This window comes from Bubalus kerabau, chromosome 19 (assembly GCF_029407905.1).
Source record: "Bubalus kerabau isolate K-KA32 ecotype Philippines breed swamp buffalo chromosome 19, PCC_UOA_SB_1v2, whole genome shotgun sequence".
NCBI classification, from domain to species: Eukaryota; Metazoa; Chordata; class Mammalia; order Artiodactyla; family Bovidae; genus Bubalus; species Bubalus kerabau.
The window spans coordinates 32,431,138-32,448,465 of NC_073642.1; the positions used below are offsets into that span (position 1 = coordinate 32,431,138).

At 38.0% G+C, this 17,328-nt stretch overlaps 1 protein-coding gene across 9 annotated transcripts in view; it reads right to left on the bottom strand.

Annotated features, from left to right (window-relative positions):
• SCAPER (S-phase cyclin A associated protein in the ER) overlaps positions 1-17,328 on the bottom strand; it is a 413,812-nt gene that overhangs the window by 221,994 nt on the left and 174,490 nt on the right. For all 9 annotated transcript variants that reach the window (XM_055556199.1, XM_055556197.1, XM_055556200.1 and 6 more), the window contains one exon: positions 3,634-3,699. In XM_055556199.1, coding sequence (XP_055412174.1) covers positions 3,634-3,699 — 66 coding nt within the window. The remainder of the gene's footprint in view (positions 1-3,633; positions 3,700-17,328) is intronic.

Genomic DNA, 17,328 nt, shown 5'->3' on the forward strand with positions numbered 1-17,328 from the left:
ATCTAAAATTCCAATTCATCACTGCAGGATTCTCTATTCTCCTTGAGTATACTTTTTAACTCTCTTCTCTAACAGTGAGCAATATGTCTTCCAACATCCTTAATATATTTACTTATGGGAACAACCGCCCTAACATATCACCCATCCTTGTTTATGTACACTATTATCTACCTGCTTGGCTCTGACTCCCCACACCAGTCTCCTCTGCTCTTCTCACCCAGGCATGGGTTTCACAGCCTTTACAAGGCTCCCCTGACAGACTGGGCAAGGATGACATTCCATGGATATGCCCTCTTCACTTGGCTCTGATTCCCGACACCAGGCCATGGTGTCCTACCCTACATGGAGGCTCTGCTCAGCTCTGGACCTTCACATCTGGCCACCCCTCTTTGGTCCACTCAGGCTCTGACAGCCACCACTCTGCCCTCGCTGATCCAGTCATCCAGCCAATGCAGATGGCTGCTTGGTGGTGCTCTCATCTAACAATAATAGGACTGACTTTTTCTGGAAGGGGGAAGGGAAACTGGAGAAAGTCGTTTTCATTTATTAAATAGAATAATTTTATAAGGAGACATGTCTTTTCATCTCCTTTTTGGTTACCTATTTCAATCAGTTACAGTAATTAAGCTTTTTGAGAAAAAGGATGACTCTAAAGTTTTAGATGACTTAATGTAAGGATTAAGATTTTCTGCCATTTCTTAAGATAAACAAAAATAGGAGGGGTAAGTTTTGGAAAGAAATTTCAGGAGTTTACCTTGACACATGTTCACCTGAGGCATTCAAGTGAACAGAGAGACATCCAAGTTGAAATGCTAACATGAAAGCTGGATATTGTATTCTGGAGTTCTGGGGACAGGTCTGGATTGGAGACAAGAATTTAAAGTCCATCCGGATACTAGTTGTTTGAAGTCATGAAAATAAATGCGATTACTAAGAGAATAATCCTCTACCTGAACTCTCAGAACAAAGGCATGCTAATGTCAGAGCTCAAAGAGACAAGAAACAATGAGGCAACAGGTAATGAAGAAGAGCAGTTAGTCAAGTAAGAGGAGAATCCAGGGAAAGCTGTAGAACAGACTATTACATTAAAGGTCCCCCACTGAAGTATATCTTGCTAGCCATGACTTACTAGTCTCCTTATACAGTGACTAAGTACTTGACAAAATGACTTGCCTTGGCCAATGAGACATCACAAGCAGAGGCCTAATCTGGCCTGATATCCCCTATCACTGATGAACACTATGCAAAAACACTGATGCAAAAACCCTCAACAGAACAAGTCGAATAAATTCAACAGCATATTAAAAGGATTATTCACCATGACCAAGTAATCCGTCATCAAGGAGGCTGACCCAAGCTTCCTTACATGGCAGTCAGAGGGGAACAAGAAAGCAAAGTTGTGAGCAAAAGCTTCAAGACTTCTGAAGCTAAGGCTCAAAGTCACATACTGCTTCTGCAGTAGACTAGGGATCAGAACAAGTCAAAAGGCCAAATTCAAGAGTAAGGTTAATAAGACTCCACCCGTTGATGGAGAGGTGGCAAAGTTATATTGCAAAGGGCCATGCCTTCAGGAATGGCTCAGCAACTTCTGGCCATCTCTGCCAACACTATACTCTGTCATATATTAAATTTCCTCAAATTTTGGATTGATTTCTAGATTGTTTTTAAAAACCGAGTCTGTTAATTTGTATTACTATTTACATGCCAATGCAAAACTATTTTAACCACCTGTTAGCTGAATCCTACTTCATTTCTCCTCTTTAAAAATTGTTTTCCTGGAAATTTTATTTTTCTATATGTTCTTTAAAATGCTTCTATCTCTAGCTTTAAGAAGGTTGTTATTTTATTGAAATCACATATTTGTAGGATAATTTAAAGAGAATTTACTATACTTTGTCTTCTATCCAAGAGTACAATTTGTTTTTTAACTTTTGTGAGTCATTTTTTTATATCCCTTGTTAGCAGTTAACAACTTGTAAGCAGTTAACAACTTGTAAGCAGTTAACAACTGCTTATAGATATTCCTCCATCTGTGGCATGTAAGTTGTTTCTTGAGTTTCTCACTATTGAAAGTAACAAAAATAGTTATCTTTGTATATAAATATTTGCACATATTTTTCATTATTTCACTGGACAGTATGAAGTCTAAAGTGGACGTCCAAAGTAGCAGGGGGATAAATCAGATGAGTTTGGGACCAGCAAACCATATAAAATAAACAACAATGTCCTGCTGTACAGCACAGGGAACTACATTCAGTATCTTTTAATAAACTATAATGGAAAATAATCTGAAAACAATGTACGTATAACTGGATTACTTTTCTGTACATCAGAAACTAACATAACATTGTAAATCAACTATAATTAAAAAATAAAACTTTAAGTACTGGAACTTAATCGTGTATATATAATGAATAAAAGATCTTAAAAGTAAAAGAAAACCAAACTGGACATCCTAAGCTCCAGATTCACATGGCCTTTCTGTAAGACTATACCGATCTGCACTCCCAACAGCAGTATTATATGAGTGCCCTTCTCTCGCTGCCCCACTATTGACAGTCTATTTGAGACAAATAAAATGACCATGTTTTTGTTTCCTTAGCTAGTACACCTAGTAATTACACTTACACCCAATCAGTTCAGTTAAGTTCAGTCGCTTAGTCGTGTCTGACTCTTTGCAACCCCATGAATTGCAGCACGCCAGGTCTCCCTGTCCATCACCAACTCCTGGAGTTCACTCAAACTCATGTCCATTGAGTCAGTGATGCCATCCAGCCATCTCATCCTCTGTCGTCCCCTTTTCCTCCTGCCCCCAATCCCTCCCAGCATCAGAGTCTTTTCCAATGAGTCAACTCTTTGCATGAGGTGGCCAAAGTACTGGAGTTTCAGCTTTAGCATCATTCCTTCCAAAGAACACCCAGGACTGATCTCCTTTAGAATGGACTGGTTGGATCTCCTTGCAGTCCAAGGGACTCTCAAGAGTCTTCTCCAACACCACAGTTCAAAAGCATCAATTCTTCGGCGCTCAGCCTTCTTCACAGTCCAAATCTCACATCCATACCTGACCACAGGAAAAACCATAGCCTTGACTAGACGGACCTTTGTTGGCAAAGTAATGTCTCTGCTTTTGAATATGCTATCTAGGTTGGTCATAACTTTGCTTCCAAGGAGTAAGCGTCTTTTAATTTCTGTCAAGTGGCCCCGGCAATAATCCTGAACGAGATCTCCTCAAAGTAAGAATCAGTACAGCCTTGGCAAAACTTGCTTTGTTCAAATAGGGTTTCTCTACCTCAGCACTACCGATGTTTTGAATGAGATACTCCTTTGCTGTGGAGGACTATCTCACGCACCAAAAAAAGTGTAATGGCATCCCTGGCCTCTATTCACTTGACAGCAGCTGCACCAGTTTTTCCAATCTGTGATAACAAAAATATTATCACATATCCGCAGATGCACACAAATGACCCCTGGCAAAATCGTCCTCAGTTGGATATATGGTGTTAGAAGAATAAAATCCTAGGCATCGGATACAAAAGTCTATGACCACAAGCAAACAATAATGGTTCAGGTAAACTTTTGTTATAGGCAGAGACTAAAGAGACAAATAAATAAAATGTAGGCTAAAATACTCACTTTGCTTTATAGGGTGAGTCCAAACCAGAATTTTTTGCTTCCAGTAAACTCTCATATTCCTTGGCCCTGGAGAGAAAAGAGTTTTATCACTGTTAGCTATTTTGTTGCTAATTTTTATACCAAAATAAAACTTTGGCTATGTTTTTCCCCTCCCAGTATTAAGAATATTACTATGCTGAATTTTAACAATTACATTTCTGACACTGCTTCTTTACAATATTATAAATGCAATCCAAAAAGATTGAAAAATGCATATTTCCTCACAGGATAGAAAATCATAAAAACATTTCTGAGTTAGGGACTTGGTACAGAATGGTGGTTATTTTTCAAAAATATGAAAATCATAATTAAACTTGAAACCATATTAAGTTTCTACAAGGTGGTTGAGATGGCTGAATATCAATGTACCTCAAGAGGTATTCAATGCAAAATTACTGTTGTTGTTCAGCTGCTAAGTCCTGTCCAACTCTTTGTGACCCCATGGACTGCAGCACGCAAGACTTCCCTGTCCTTCACCATCTCCCAGAGTTTGCAAAAACACATGTCCATTGAGTTGGTGATGCCATCCAACCATCTCATCCTCTGATGCCCCCTTTTCCTTCTGCCCTCAATCTTTCCCAGCATGAAGGTCTTTTCCAAAGAGTTGGCTCTTTGCATCAGGTGGCCAAAATATTGGAGCTTCAGCAACAGTCCTTCCAATGAATATTTAGGGTTGATTTCCTTCAAGATTGACTGGTTTGATTTCCTTGAAGTCCAGGGGACTCTCAAGAGTCTTCTCTAACACCACAATTCGAAAACATCAATTCTTCTGTGCTCAGCCTTCTTTCTGGTCCAACTTTCACATCTGTACATGACTACCGGAAAAACCATAGCTTTGACTATATGGACCTTTGTTGGCACAGTGATGTCTCTGATTTTTGATATGCCATCTAGGTTTGATATAGTTTTTCTACCAAGGAGCAAGTGTCTTTTCATTCTGAGGCTGTAGTCACTGTCCACAGTAATTTTTGGAGCCCAAGAAAATAAAATCTGCCACTCTTTCCATTGTTTCTCTATCTATTTGCCATGAAGTGATGGGACTGGATGCCATGATCTTTGTTTTTTGAATGCTGAGTTTTAAGACAGCTTTTTCACTCTCCTCTTTCATCTTCATCAAGAGGCTCTTTAGCTCCTCTTTGCTTTCTGCCCTTAGGGTGGTATCACCTGCATATGTGAGGTTGTAGATATTTCTCCTGGCACTCTTGATTCTAGGTTGTGATTCATCCAGTCCAGCATTTTGCATGATGTGTCTGCATAAAGTTAAATAAGCAGGGTGACAATATGCAGCCTTGATGCACTCCTTTCCCAATTGTGAATCTGTTTGTTGTTCCAGGTCCTGTTCTAACTGTTGATTCTTGACCTGCATACAGGTTTCTCAGGAGACAGGTAAGACAGGTATTCCCATCTCTTTCAGAATTTTCCAGTTTGTTGTGATCCACACAGTCAAAGGCTTTAGAGGGTCAATGAAGCAGAAGTAGATGTGTTTTTTGAGTTCCCTTGCTTTTTCTATGATCCAACAGATGTTCGCAATTTGATGTCTGGTTCCTCTGCCTTTTCTAAACCCAGCTTGTACATCTGGAATTTTTCAATTCACGTACTGCTGAAGCCTAGCCAGATTGATTCTAAACATTACCTTACTAGCAGGTGAAATGAGTGCAATTGTGTGGTAGTTTGAACATTCTTTGGCACTGCCCTTCTTTGGGTTTGGAATAAAAACTGACCTTTTCAGTCCTGTGGCCATTGCTGCGTTTTCCAAGTTTGCTGAAATATTGAGTGCAACACTTTCACAGCACCATCTTTTAGGATTTTAAATAACTCAGCTGGACTTCTATCACCTCTGCTATCTTTGTTAGCATATGCAGGTGATACCACCCTAAGGGCAGAAAGCAAAGAGGAGCTAAAGAGCCTCTTGATGAAGATGAAAGAGGAGAGTGAAAAAGCTGTCTTAAAACTCAGCATTCAAAAAACAAAGATCATGGCATCCAGTCCCATCACTTCATGGCAAATAGATAGAGAAACAATGGAAAGAGTGGCAGATAGGTATTGCTTCCTGAGACCCACTTGACTTCACACTCCAGGATGTCTGGCTCTAGGTGAGTGACCACACCATCATGGTAAGTTCTTTTTCGTACAGTGCTTCTGTGTAAAGAATAGTCATTGAAGTCTAGAAGTAATTTTAAAAGGCAGTGGAAATGATGACCAGATACTCAAAGATTTATTTTGTTCTGCCTTTGTTGTTTATACTGACTAAATGCCAAAAGTCTGCAAAAATCTAATAACACTTCTCTGTCATTGTTCAACTAAGCTTCAGCTTGCGTGTTCCAGCACTTAAGAGCCATCAATAGGTCAACAATCAGCAAATGTTACTTTTACAATATATTAACAATGATTTAATTTTTCAATTTCTCTTTTCAGAGGTCAAAATTTAAATTTTGACCATTCATCCAAAGGGTTCTAGCCTCTAATCAGTGACCTGTGAAAGAACTAATCACAATGTACACCAATCCAGACAGCGATGACTGGTGAAAAAAAAAAAAACAAAAAAACTGCTTCATAAAAACCTGAAAGATGCAAATTACACCAGGCCTAATGAGAGAAAAAATCAATCTACCATAGGTTATGCTTGGGAATGAAGAAATAACTAAATTAGAATTAAACATTAAATTATGTATGTTTCAAACTACATGTGCACATTGCAAGTAAAAGTGTTAATCACTCAGTCGTGTCCAACTCTTGGCAACCCTATGTACTACAGCCTGCCAGGCTTCTCTGCACACAGGATTTCCCAGGCAAGAATACTAGAGCAGGTTTCCATTCCCTTCTCCAGGGGATCTTCCTGATCCAGGGACTGAACCTGGGTCTTCTGCATTGCAGGCAGATTCTTTATCATGCACTCCCTGAAAGTGAGTGTTAGTCACTCTGTCATGTCCAACTCTGCAACCCCATGGACTGTAGCCCATCAGGCTCCTCTGTCCATCTCCAGGCAAGAATGCTAGAGTGGGCTGCCATTCCCTTCTCCAGGGGATCTTCCCAATCCAGGGATCGAACTCAAGTCTCTTGTGTTGCTGGCAGATTTTTTACCACCTGAGCCAGGGATGCTCTCAATGTGCTCACTGCTCTCAGCCAAAAATATTAATGCATATCAAAATGGGGAAATATCCACACTGTACTTGCCATTGTGACCTCATATGAAGGTGGGAAAAATTATGTAGGGTTTGATGCATTCTAAGCACATATGCCAGAAGCTATATACTGTCTTGTGAAGTCTTAAAAAATACGTCCTTTCCTCATTTTACAGAAAAGAAATTGAGGCTTAAGAAGTTGTCCATTATATCAAAACATTTCTTCATCTGAGGCTTCAAGTGGAAAAGACTGAATACATTCTCCCATTTGTGCACACTTAACTAGAAAATTATAATACCAAACAAAGATATCCTAACTCTACCTGAAATAGTAGTTAAGCACTTTTCCCTAACTTGAATCTTGTTTTGATTCACTTTTAACAATCAATTAAATATTTATTTCCAGAGTTCATATTCTGTATAAACTAAACTAGAATATGGGGGATAATAAGAGTTATATACAGCAGGGATGAGGTATATACATAGTGGAACTATTCAAGATATTTATTCTCCACAAGGAAGAGGAAGAAACAGCATTAAAAGGCACATAATTCTGCAAAGCTGAGTAGGTAACAGATGCAAACTGTCACAAGTGCTCATTACCACCTAAGATGCTAGGGGGAGTTTCCTCAAGGAAATGGAAAGTGTACCTGCTTGAAAGATAGGTAGTATCTGAATACACGAAAAGAAAACACCATTAACAGGAGAGAGAAGTGAGCAATAATGAAGACACAGAGGGAAACACAAGTTATGCTGAGGGAACTGTGTACAGATCCCTTTGCTTGGAGCAAAAGATTAAAATATGGGAATAATGAGAGCTAAGACTGAATACTCTATTATAATTAAATTCTCATTATTTACTTTTTAAGATAATGACTCACTTTATTAATGTTTTAAATTTATTAGTGTCATGTTGTATACTACATTTCCTCACTTTTAGTCTCCTTGTTATCATGATTATACTTTTTCTCAGCCATAATGTGGGATATTTATCCACTCCATTTTTTTGGCTAGCCTTTTCATAGGCTCTTTTGTTACCAATATGCTCAAAGAATTAGATCTTATCAACTTCTATTTAACTTGTTTCCATCTTTATAAAGATATAGTACATTATAAGTACCATATGTGTATTTGTTAAATAAAAATAAATAAATCCATACCATTTTCCAGGAAGGAGAAATTAGAATATTGTTCTAATCCTTGAGTTGTTTAGATCATTTCTACTTCAACTGATAAAGTAACTTAAGGTTAAAACTTCATTCTGAGTAATTTTTTGACTATATCCCCATAAGTTTCATTTTCTCACTGTCACAAATGTCAAATAGTTTATTTCCATTTTTTCTTACTCCAAAAAAAAATCTCGTTACCTCAGATATTTTCTGCCCCAACCCTACGCTTTGGTTTCACAATGTTCATTTTTTGTCTTTATAATTTTTTTCATTCTTGGGTCAGTTTTATTGAGGTATAATTTACATACAATAAATACTTCAAGTTTTAAACCTATAATTTGATGAGTTTTCACAATTGGGCCTACCAATATAAATGAAACCACAATCATGATGTAAAGCATTTCTACCACTCACAAAGTTTTCTTAGGTTTTTTTTTTGCAGTAAGTCTCTTTCCCCTTCCCGTACCCTTTCGTTCCTAGCAACCAGCTGTCTACTTTCTACCCCTAAAGCTTTATGAATATATCATAAAGTATCAGGAAATCAGTACAATCATACATACTCTCTTGTGTCTGAATTAATTCATTTAGAATAAATCTTTTGAGAGTCTTTCATAATGTTGAATATGTTATTAGTTTATTCCTTTCCACTGCTTTACAGTGTCCCATTCTCTGGATATCATAATTTGTTTATCCACTACCAGTTGGATATTTTACTTTCCAATCTGGGACTACTATGAACATTTGTAGACAAATTACTGCATGGATAAATGTCTTAATTTCTCTTAGATAAATACAGAAGTGGGATTGCTGAGCTATATGACAAGCACCTGCTTAACCTTAATTTACAAAATGTTAATCAAATGGGTCATTCCAATTTGTACTTCTACCAGCAAAGTATAGAGTTTCAGTTGCTTTAATCTCCAACTATTACTGGTGAACGGCCTATTTCTCCCCTCAATTCTGCCAGGTTTCCCTTCATGTATTTTGTGGCTTTCTCAGATGCATATATGTTTCTAATTGTTATATATTTTTTATGGATTCATTCTTTCATCACCAAAAAATGTCCTTCTTCCTTTATTGTACAATTTTGGTCTTAAAGTATATGTTGTATTATATTAATATAGTTTAGATACATTATCTTGCAGAGGTTATTCTTCTCATGAAGTATCTGTTTCTTTCGTTTCACATTAAGCCAGCTTGGTTCTTATAAATTAAGTGAGTCCCTTGTAGATAGCATATAGTTGAATCATTTTTAAAAAATTCATTCTGCCAACCTGTATCTTTCACTGGAGTCTTTTAAGTGAAAGTGTGAGTCACTCAGGCGTGTCTGACTCTTTGTGACCCCATGGACTCTAGCCTGCCAGGCTCCTCAGTCCCAGGAAAGAACACTGGAGTGTGCTGCCACGCCCTTATCCAGGGAATCTTCCTGACCCAGGGATCAAACTCAAGTTTCCTGCATTACAAACAGATTCTGGAGTCTTTAATGCAACTATATTTAACATAATTACTGATAAGGACAGATTTACTTCTGCCATTTTGCTATTTTACCTATGCTCTCTTTTGTCCCCCGTTTCTTTCATTACTGCTTTATCATGTGTTAAATGTACCAGCTTCATTCCACTCTCATTTCTTCACACATATATACGTACATATATATAAGTTTAGTTGCTTATTTTCTTCGTAGGTGACCTGAATTATAATTAACATCTTCTTTCACAACAATCTAGCTAGAATTAATATCAGCTTAGTTTCAGTAGTATACAAAAGTGTTCCTATATTGCATTTGGCTTCCAAGGTGGCTCAGTGGTAAAGAAGATGCCAGCCAAGCAGAGATGTGGGTTCAATCCCTGGGTCATGAAGATCCCTTGGAGAAGGAAATTGTAATCCACTTCAGTATATCTGCCTGGGAAATCCAATGGACAGAGGAGCCTGATGGAGTATAGTCCATTAGGGGTCGCAAAAGAGCCAGTCACAACTTAGCGACTAAACAACAATATAGCACTTATTCTTTATGCTAGAATTATAAATCACAGCTTTATACAGTGTGTGCCCATAAACATAGGTTTATAATTATTATTTTGTGCAGTTCACTTTTAATTCAAATGGGAAAAATGAGGAGTTACAAAAATACTACTTTTACACTGACTTAAATAGTTATTTCTATAGTGTTTTTTATTTCTTTGTGTGTATTCAGCTTACCATCTACTTTTTTTTTTTTTAATCTCAGACTGAATTTTTCCTTTAGAGCGTCCTGAAGTGCAGGTCTACTAGAGACAAACACTTGGCTTTTGTTTATCATAAAATATATGAATTTCTCCTTCATTTTTGAAATTTTGCCAAGTATAGAATTCTTGGTTGACAATTTGTTTTCTTCTACCAGGAAAATGAATATGTTTATCCTACTAGCTTCTGACCTCCATATTTTCCTATAGAAATAAGCTGTTATTTTACTGCAGATATTTTATATATGAAGAATTGTTTCTTTTTTAAGATTTTCTTTGTCATTATCTTCCAGTGTTTGATTATGTGTCATAACGTGGATCTCTGCATTTCTTCTACTTTGAGTTTGTTGAACTTCCTGGATCTGCAGATTCATATACTTCATTAAATTTGGAAAACTTTCAGATATATTTCTTCAAATGTCCTCTGCCCTTTGCTCTCTCTACTCTCCTTCTGGGATGCCCCTTATGTTTATGTTGGTATGCTGGGTTGTGTCCCACAGGTCTCTGACTTTTACCCATTCTTTTTTCTTTCTCTTCTATAAAAAGGATAATCTCAATTGATAGTTTTCAAGGTCACCAATTCTTTCTTCTACCTGCTCAGATAACCTGATGAACCCTTTAAATAATTTTTCATTTCAATTTTTGTACTTTACAGCTAAAAAATTTATTAGTTCCTTAAAATTTTTTTAAATCTCATTACTAACCTTTTCCAGTCGGTTAGATATCATTCACATGGTTTCCTTTACCTCTTTGAGTACATTTAAAATTTTTAAAGTCTTTATCTAGGAAGGCCAATGTCTGGGCTTTCCCAAGGACACTTTCTCTTAATTCCTCCCCCACAAAGTATGGGCCAATTTTCTTTTTCTTTGCAACTTTTCCTTAAGAACACACTTCTGTATTTAAAATGGATAACCAACAAAGACCTACTGTATAGCACATGGAACTCTGCTCAATGTTACATGCCAGTCTGGATGGAAGGGGGGTTTTAGGGAGAATGGATACATGTATATGTATGGCTGAGTCCTTTCACTGTTCACCTGAACTACCATCACATTGTTAACTGGCTATCAGATCAGATCAGTCGCTCAGTCGTGTCCGACTCTTTGCGACCCCATGAATCGCAGCATGCCAGGCCTCCCTATCCATCAACAACTCCCGGAGTTCACTGAGACTCACGTCCATTGAGTCAGTGATGCCATCCAGCCATCTCATCCTCTGCCGTCCCCTTCTCCTCCTGCCCCCAACCCCTCCCAGCATCAGAGTCTTTTCCAATGAGTCAACTCTTCGCATGAGGTGGCCAAAGTACTGGAGTTTCAGCTTTAGCATCATTCCTTCCAAAGAAATCCCAGGGCTGATCTCCTTCAGAATGGACTGGTTGGATCTCCTTGCAGTCCAAGGGACTCTCAAGAGTCTTCTCCAACACCACAGTTCAAAAGCATCAATTCTTCGGCACTCAGCCTTCTTCACAGTCCAACTCTCACATCCATACATGACCACAAGGAAAACCATATCCTTGACTAGACGAACCTTTGTTGGCAAAGTAATGTCTCTGCTTTTGAATACCCCAATACAAAATAAAGTCTTTAAAGTTACAAAAAAAAAAAATCAATGCCATATTAAAAAAGCAGATATTTTAAGCATTATAATGTGGCAACTTTGGAAATCAGATTCTCTTTTCTCTCAGGCTTTGTTTTTGCTTGTTGTACATTTGTTTAGTGACTTTTCTGAACTAATATTCTAAAGTTTATATCCTTTGTCATTATGATCCCTAAAGTCTTGGTTCTATTATTTTAGGAATCAGCTAGTGACCCAAGAGATTTCTTTGAATACCATAAATAATAACAACAAAAAGTCCCAATCTAGTATTTGCAGATGAGCTGTGTGACTGTGTTGCGGCAAGCCAACAAGACACAGTCAGGCAGATTACAACACTGTCTTAGCTCTCACTTCCTGCTTGCATAAAAGCCTGATGGTCGGGTAGGGAAAAGACTCCAGGGTTGTCTTGGGTCTTATATAATCATGTGCCCATCCCTGGGGATACATGTGGCCTTCTAGATTTCTCAGAGTATGTGGAAGATTTTCAAAGCCTTTGTTTCCCAAAGCATCTTAATCCTCAACCTTTCCCTGCAAGTTTTTATTAGTCAACTATTTATACTAGTTGTATATCCTTGTACTTGTGTGCTGTGCTTAGTCCCTCAGTCATGTCCAACTCTTCGCAACCCCATGGACTGTAGCCTGCCAGGCTCCTCTGTCCATGGGGATTCTCCAGGCAAGAATACTGGAGTGGCTTGCCATGCCCTCCTTGCACCAGGTATCATCAATTAATACATTTGCCTTCAAATTGTTTTGACAATTATCCCCAGGTAACCTCCTCAGCTCTGGGAGAATTCTGAGTTAGGCAAAAGAAGGACAAACTCTTAAAAGTAACCTTACAGAGAACCATCAAGAGGTCAAAACAACTATGGTTCTTTGAGTACAAGATCTGCTCTTCTCCAGTATTAGGTACCTGTAACAGGGATGCAGTTGATTGTCTTCAAAGCTTCTGCTGAGTTGAGAAGTTGAGATATGCTCAGGGCAAGCTAAAATTCCACTACCCTCTTTTATGGGCTTCCCTGATGGCTCAGACAGTAAAGAATCTGACTACAATGCAGAAGACCTGGGTTTGACCCCTGGGTCAGGAAGATGCCCTGGAGAAGGGAATGGCAACCCATTCCATTATTCTTGCTTAGAGAATTCCATGGACAGAGGAGCCTGACAGGCTACAGTCCATGGGGTTGCAAAGAGCTGGACAGGACTGAGCGAATTTCACTTTCACTCTCTATTTAAAAGTTGAATTATAGTTAATCTATAATTTTGCACAGCAAAATGACTCAGTGAAACATATAAATGTATTTTTTCTTTTTCAGATTATTTTACATTATTGGTTATTACAAGGTATTGAGTACAGTTCCCTGTGCTATACTATAGATCCCTGTAGTTTATTTTATATATAATAGTATGTAAAAGTTAATCTCAAACTACTAATCTATCCCCCCCACAACTACCCCATTTGAAAACCATAAGTTTCTTTTCTATGTCTGTGAGTTCCTTTCTGTTTCATAAGTTCATTTGTATCATTTTTTTAGATTCTACATATAAGTGATATTGAGATTTGTCTTTCTCTGACTTATATCACTCACTTAGTATGATAATCTCTAGGTCCATCTGTGTTGCTGCAAATAGCATTATTTCATTCTTTCTTTTTTAACTGAAGTATAGTTGCTTTCCAATGTTGTGTTAATCTCTGCTGTACAATGAAGTGAAACAGCTATCTGTATACATATATACCCTCCCTCTTGATCTTCCTCCCCTCACATTCCACCATCCAAGTCATCACAGAACACCAAGCTGTGATGTTCTATACATCATGTTCCCACTACCTATCCATTTTACACATGGTGGTGTATTTATGTCAAACTTAATCTCTCAGTGCATCCCACTCTCCCCCTCCCCAACTGTGTTCACATGTTCTTCTCTACATCTGCATTTCTATTCTGCCCTGCAAATAGGTTCATCAGTACCATTTCTCTAGACTCCACATATATGCGTTACTATATGATATTTGTTTTCCTTTAACTTATTTCACATTGTATGATATATTCTATGTGGGTCCATTCACATCTCTACAAATGTCCCAATTTCATTCTTTTTTACAGTTGATTAAAATTCCATTATATATATATGTATCACATCTTCTTTATCCATTCATCTGTCAATGGAAATTTAGGTTGTTTCCGTATCCTGGTTATCGTAAACAATGCTTCAGTGAACCCTGGGGTACATGCGTCTTTTTCAATTATGGCTTTCTCAGTTATATGTCCAGCAGTAGGATTGGTAGTGGGTCATATGGTAGTTCTATTTTTAGCTTTTTTAAGGAAACTACATTACTGTTCGGGAGAAGGAAATGGCAACTTGCTCCAGTATTCTCCAGAATCCTGAATCCTGTGGACAGAGGAGCCTGGTGGGCTGCTGTCCATAGAGTCAGACATGACTGAAGTGACCTTAGCATGCATGCATACATTGGAGGAGGAAATGGCACCCCACTCCAATATTCTTGCCCAGAGAATCCCAGGGACAGAGCAGCCTGGTGGGCTGTCGTCTATGGGGTTGCACAGAGTCGGACACGACTGAAGTGACTTAGCAGCAGCAGCACATTACTGTTCTTCATAGTGGCATATCAATTTACATTCCCACCAACAGCGCAAGAGGGTTTCATTTTCTCTGCACCCTCTCCACCATTTATCGTTTGTAGATTTTTTGATGATGGTCATTCTGATTGGTGTAAGGTGATACCTCATTGTAGTTTTGATTTGCATTTCTCTAATAATTAGTAATGTTGAGCATCTTTTTCATGTGTGTCTTGGCCACCAGTATGTCTTCTTTGATGAAATGTCTAGTTAGGTCTTGATACTAAGCTGCATGAGCTGTTTGTATACTTTGGAGATTAATCTTTTGTCCATCGCTTGTTTGCAAATATTTTCTCCCATTCTGTGGACTGTCTTTCCTCTTGTTTATGCTTTCCTTTGCTGTGCAAAAGCTTTTAAGTTTAAGTATGTCCCATTGGCATCCCACTCCAGTACCCTTGCCTGGAAAATCCCATGGAAGGAGGACCCTGGTGGGTCGCAGTCCATGGGGTCTCTAAGAGTCGGACACGACTGAGCGACTTCACTTTCACTTTTCACTTTCATGCACTGGAGAAGGAAATGGCAACCCACTCCAGTGTTCTTGCCTGGAGAATCCCAGGGACGGGGGAGCCTGGTGGGCTGCCGTCTATGGGGTCGCACAGAGTCGGACACGACTGAAGCGACTTAGCAGTAGCAGCAGCAGGTCCCATTTACGTCAAAAAGTATTTTTCCTATGTTTTTCTCTAAGAGTTTTATAGTGTCAGGTCCTACATTTAGGTCTTTTATCCATTTTCAATTTAATTTTGTGTATAGTGTTAGGGAATATTTTAGTTGTTTAGCTTTCCAAGAAACATTTATTGAAGAGGCTGTTTTTTCTCCACTGTATATTCTTGCCTCATTTGTCATAGATTAGGTGACCACAGGTGCATGAGATTGTCTCTGGACTTTTCCTTCCTGCAGCATTGACCTTATTTTTGTTTTTGTGCCAGTACCATACTGTCTTGATTACTGTAGCTATGTAGTATAGTCTGAAGGAGCCTGATTCCTACAGCTCCATTTTTCTTTTTCAAGATTGCTTTGTCTATTCAGGGTCTTTTGTATCAAAATGCAAATTTAAAAATTTTTGATTCTAGTTCTGTGAACAATGTTACTGGTAATTTGATAAGAACTGCACTGAATTTGTAGATTGCCTTGGGAAGCACAGTCATTTTGACAGTATTGACTCTTCCAATCCAAGAACATGGTATATCTTTGCATCTTCTTGTGTCATCTTTGATTTCCTTCATCAGTGCCTTACGCTTTTTTCACAGTATAGGTCATTTGCCTCCTTAGGCAGATTTATTCCAAGGTATTATTTTTGATGCAATGATAAATGGGATTGTTTCTTTAATTTCTCTTTCTCATTTTTCATTGTCAGTGGATGGAAAAGCAATAGATTTCTGTATATTAACTGTGTATGCTGCAACTTTATCAGATTCACTGATGGACTCCAGTAGTTTTCTGGTAGCATCTTTCTCTATGTATACTATGATGTCATCTGCAAACATTGACGGTTTTACTTCTTTTCCAGTTTGGATTCCTTTTTATTCTCTGACTGCTATAGCTAGGACTTCCAAAACTATGCTGAATAAACATGGCAAGAATGGACACCCTTGTCTTGTTCCTGATATTAGAGGAAATGCTTTTAGATTTACACCACTGAGTATGATGTTAGTTATGGGTTTGTCATATGTGGCCTTTATTATGTTGAGGTAGGTTTCCTCTATGCCCACTTTGTGAAGAGCATTTTTTTTTTTTAATCATAAATGGATGCTGGATTTTAGCCAAAGCTTTTTCTGCATCTACTGAGATGATCATAATGGTTTCTACTCTTGAATTTGTTAATATGTTGTATCACACTGATTGATTTAGGGATGCTAAAAAATCTTTAAATCCATGAGATTAAACCCACTTGATCTCCTTTTAATGTATTGTTGGATTCAGCTTGATAGAATTTTGTTGAGGATTTTTGCGTCTATGTTCATCAGTGGTATTGGCCTATTATTTTATTTTGGTCTCATATTGGTAACAGGGTGGTGGTAGGAAGGCAGACATTTTTAAGAAGAACAAAATGCCCTGGCATATTTCAAAACAGCTCCTTATTCCCTGCTGGAAGCAAAAGCATTTTGCAGTGATACTCACTTTGAGAACCCGATCAAGCTCTTAGAAGTGAAGTAAACAGAAGTGTGGGGATCTCGTGTAGTTCTGACTTCCATATTCGTCCACCTTGAACCTCTGGAGAGTCATCAATTATAGCTTAGGTTTTCCTACCCCAGTACTGATTTCCACAGAGGTTTCTGCTCTTGTTACGTTGTGATTTTCTCTATTTGCTTATCTGTCTGTCCAATTTGGAAGGCTGCATCCTACACTGTTACCTCATGTATCTTATGCATCTAAGAAGAGCTGCTGATTTTTCACTTTTTTCACATTTTTACCTGTTGTTAGGATGGAGTGAGTGGTGATTTCCAAGCTTCCTATGTGCAGGACTAGAAATCAGAAGTATAATGGAATAATGTATGCAACTTCGTGTTAATAAATTCAACAACTGCTATCAAGTGGACAAACTACTTGAAAGATGCAAAATACCAAAACTGAAGAAGAAATACAAAGTATGACTTCACTGATTATATACATAATTTAAATAAAAAACTAATTCTAATCCTACAGAAACTCCTGCAAACACAGACAAATAGTTTTCAACCCACTTAAGCAAGCCAACATTCTCTTGATTACAAAACCCAAAGATATTGTAACTACAGACCGACATACATCACGAGCACAGATGTACCAATCTTTTATAAACAGTTATCAAACTTAATCCAACAATATACAAAAAAATTATATATAATGAGAAAATGGGGCTTATTAAAAGAGTATAAGGTTGACTTAACACTCAAAAGTCAGTACAGAGTTATATACCCTACATGGGAATAGGATGCAA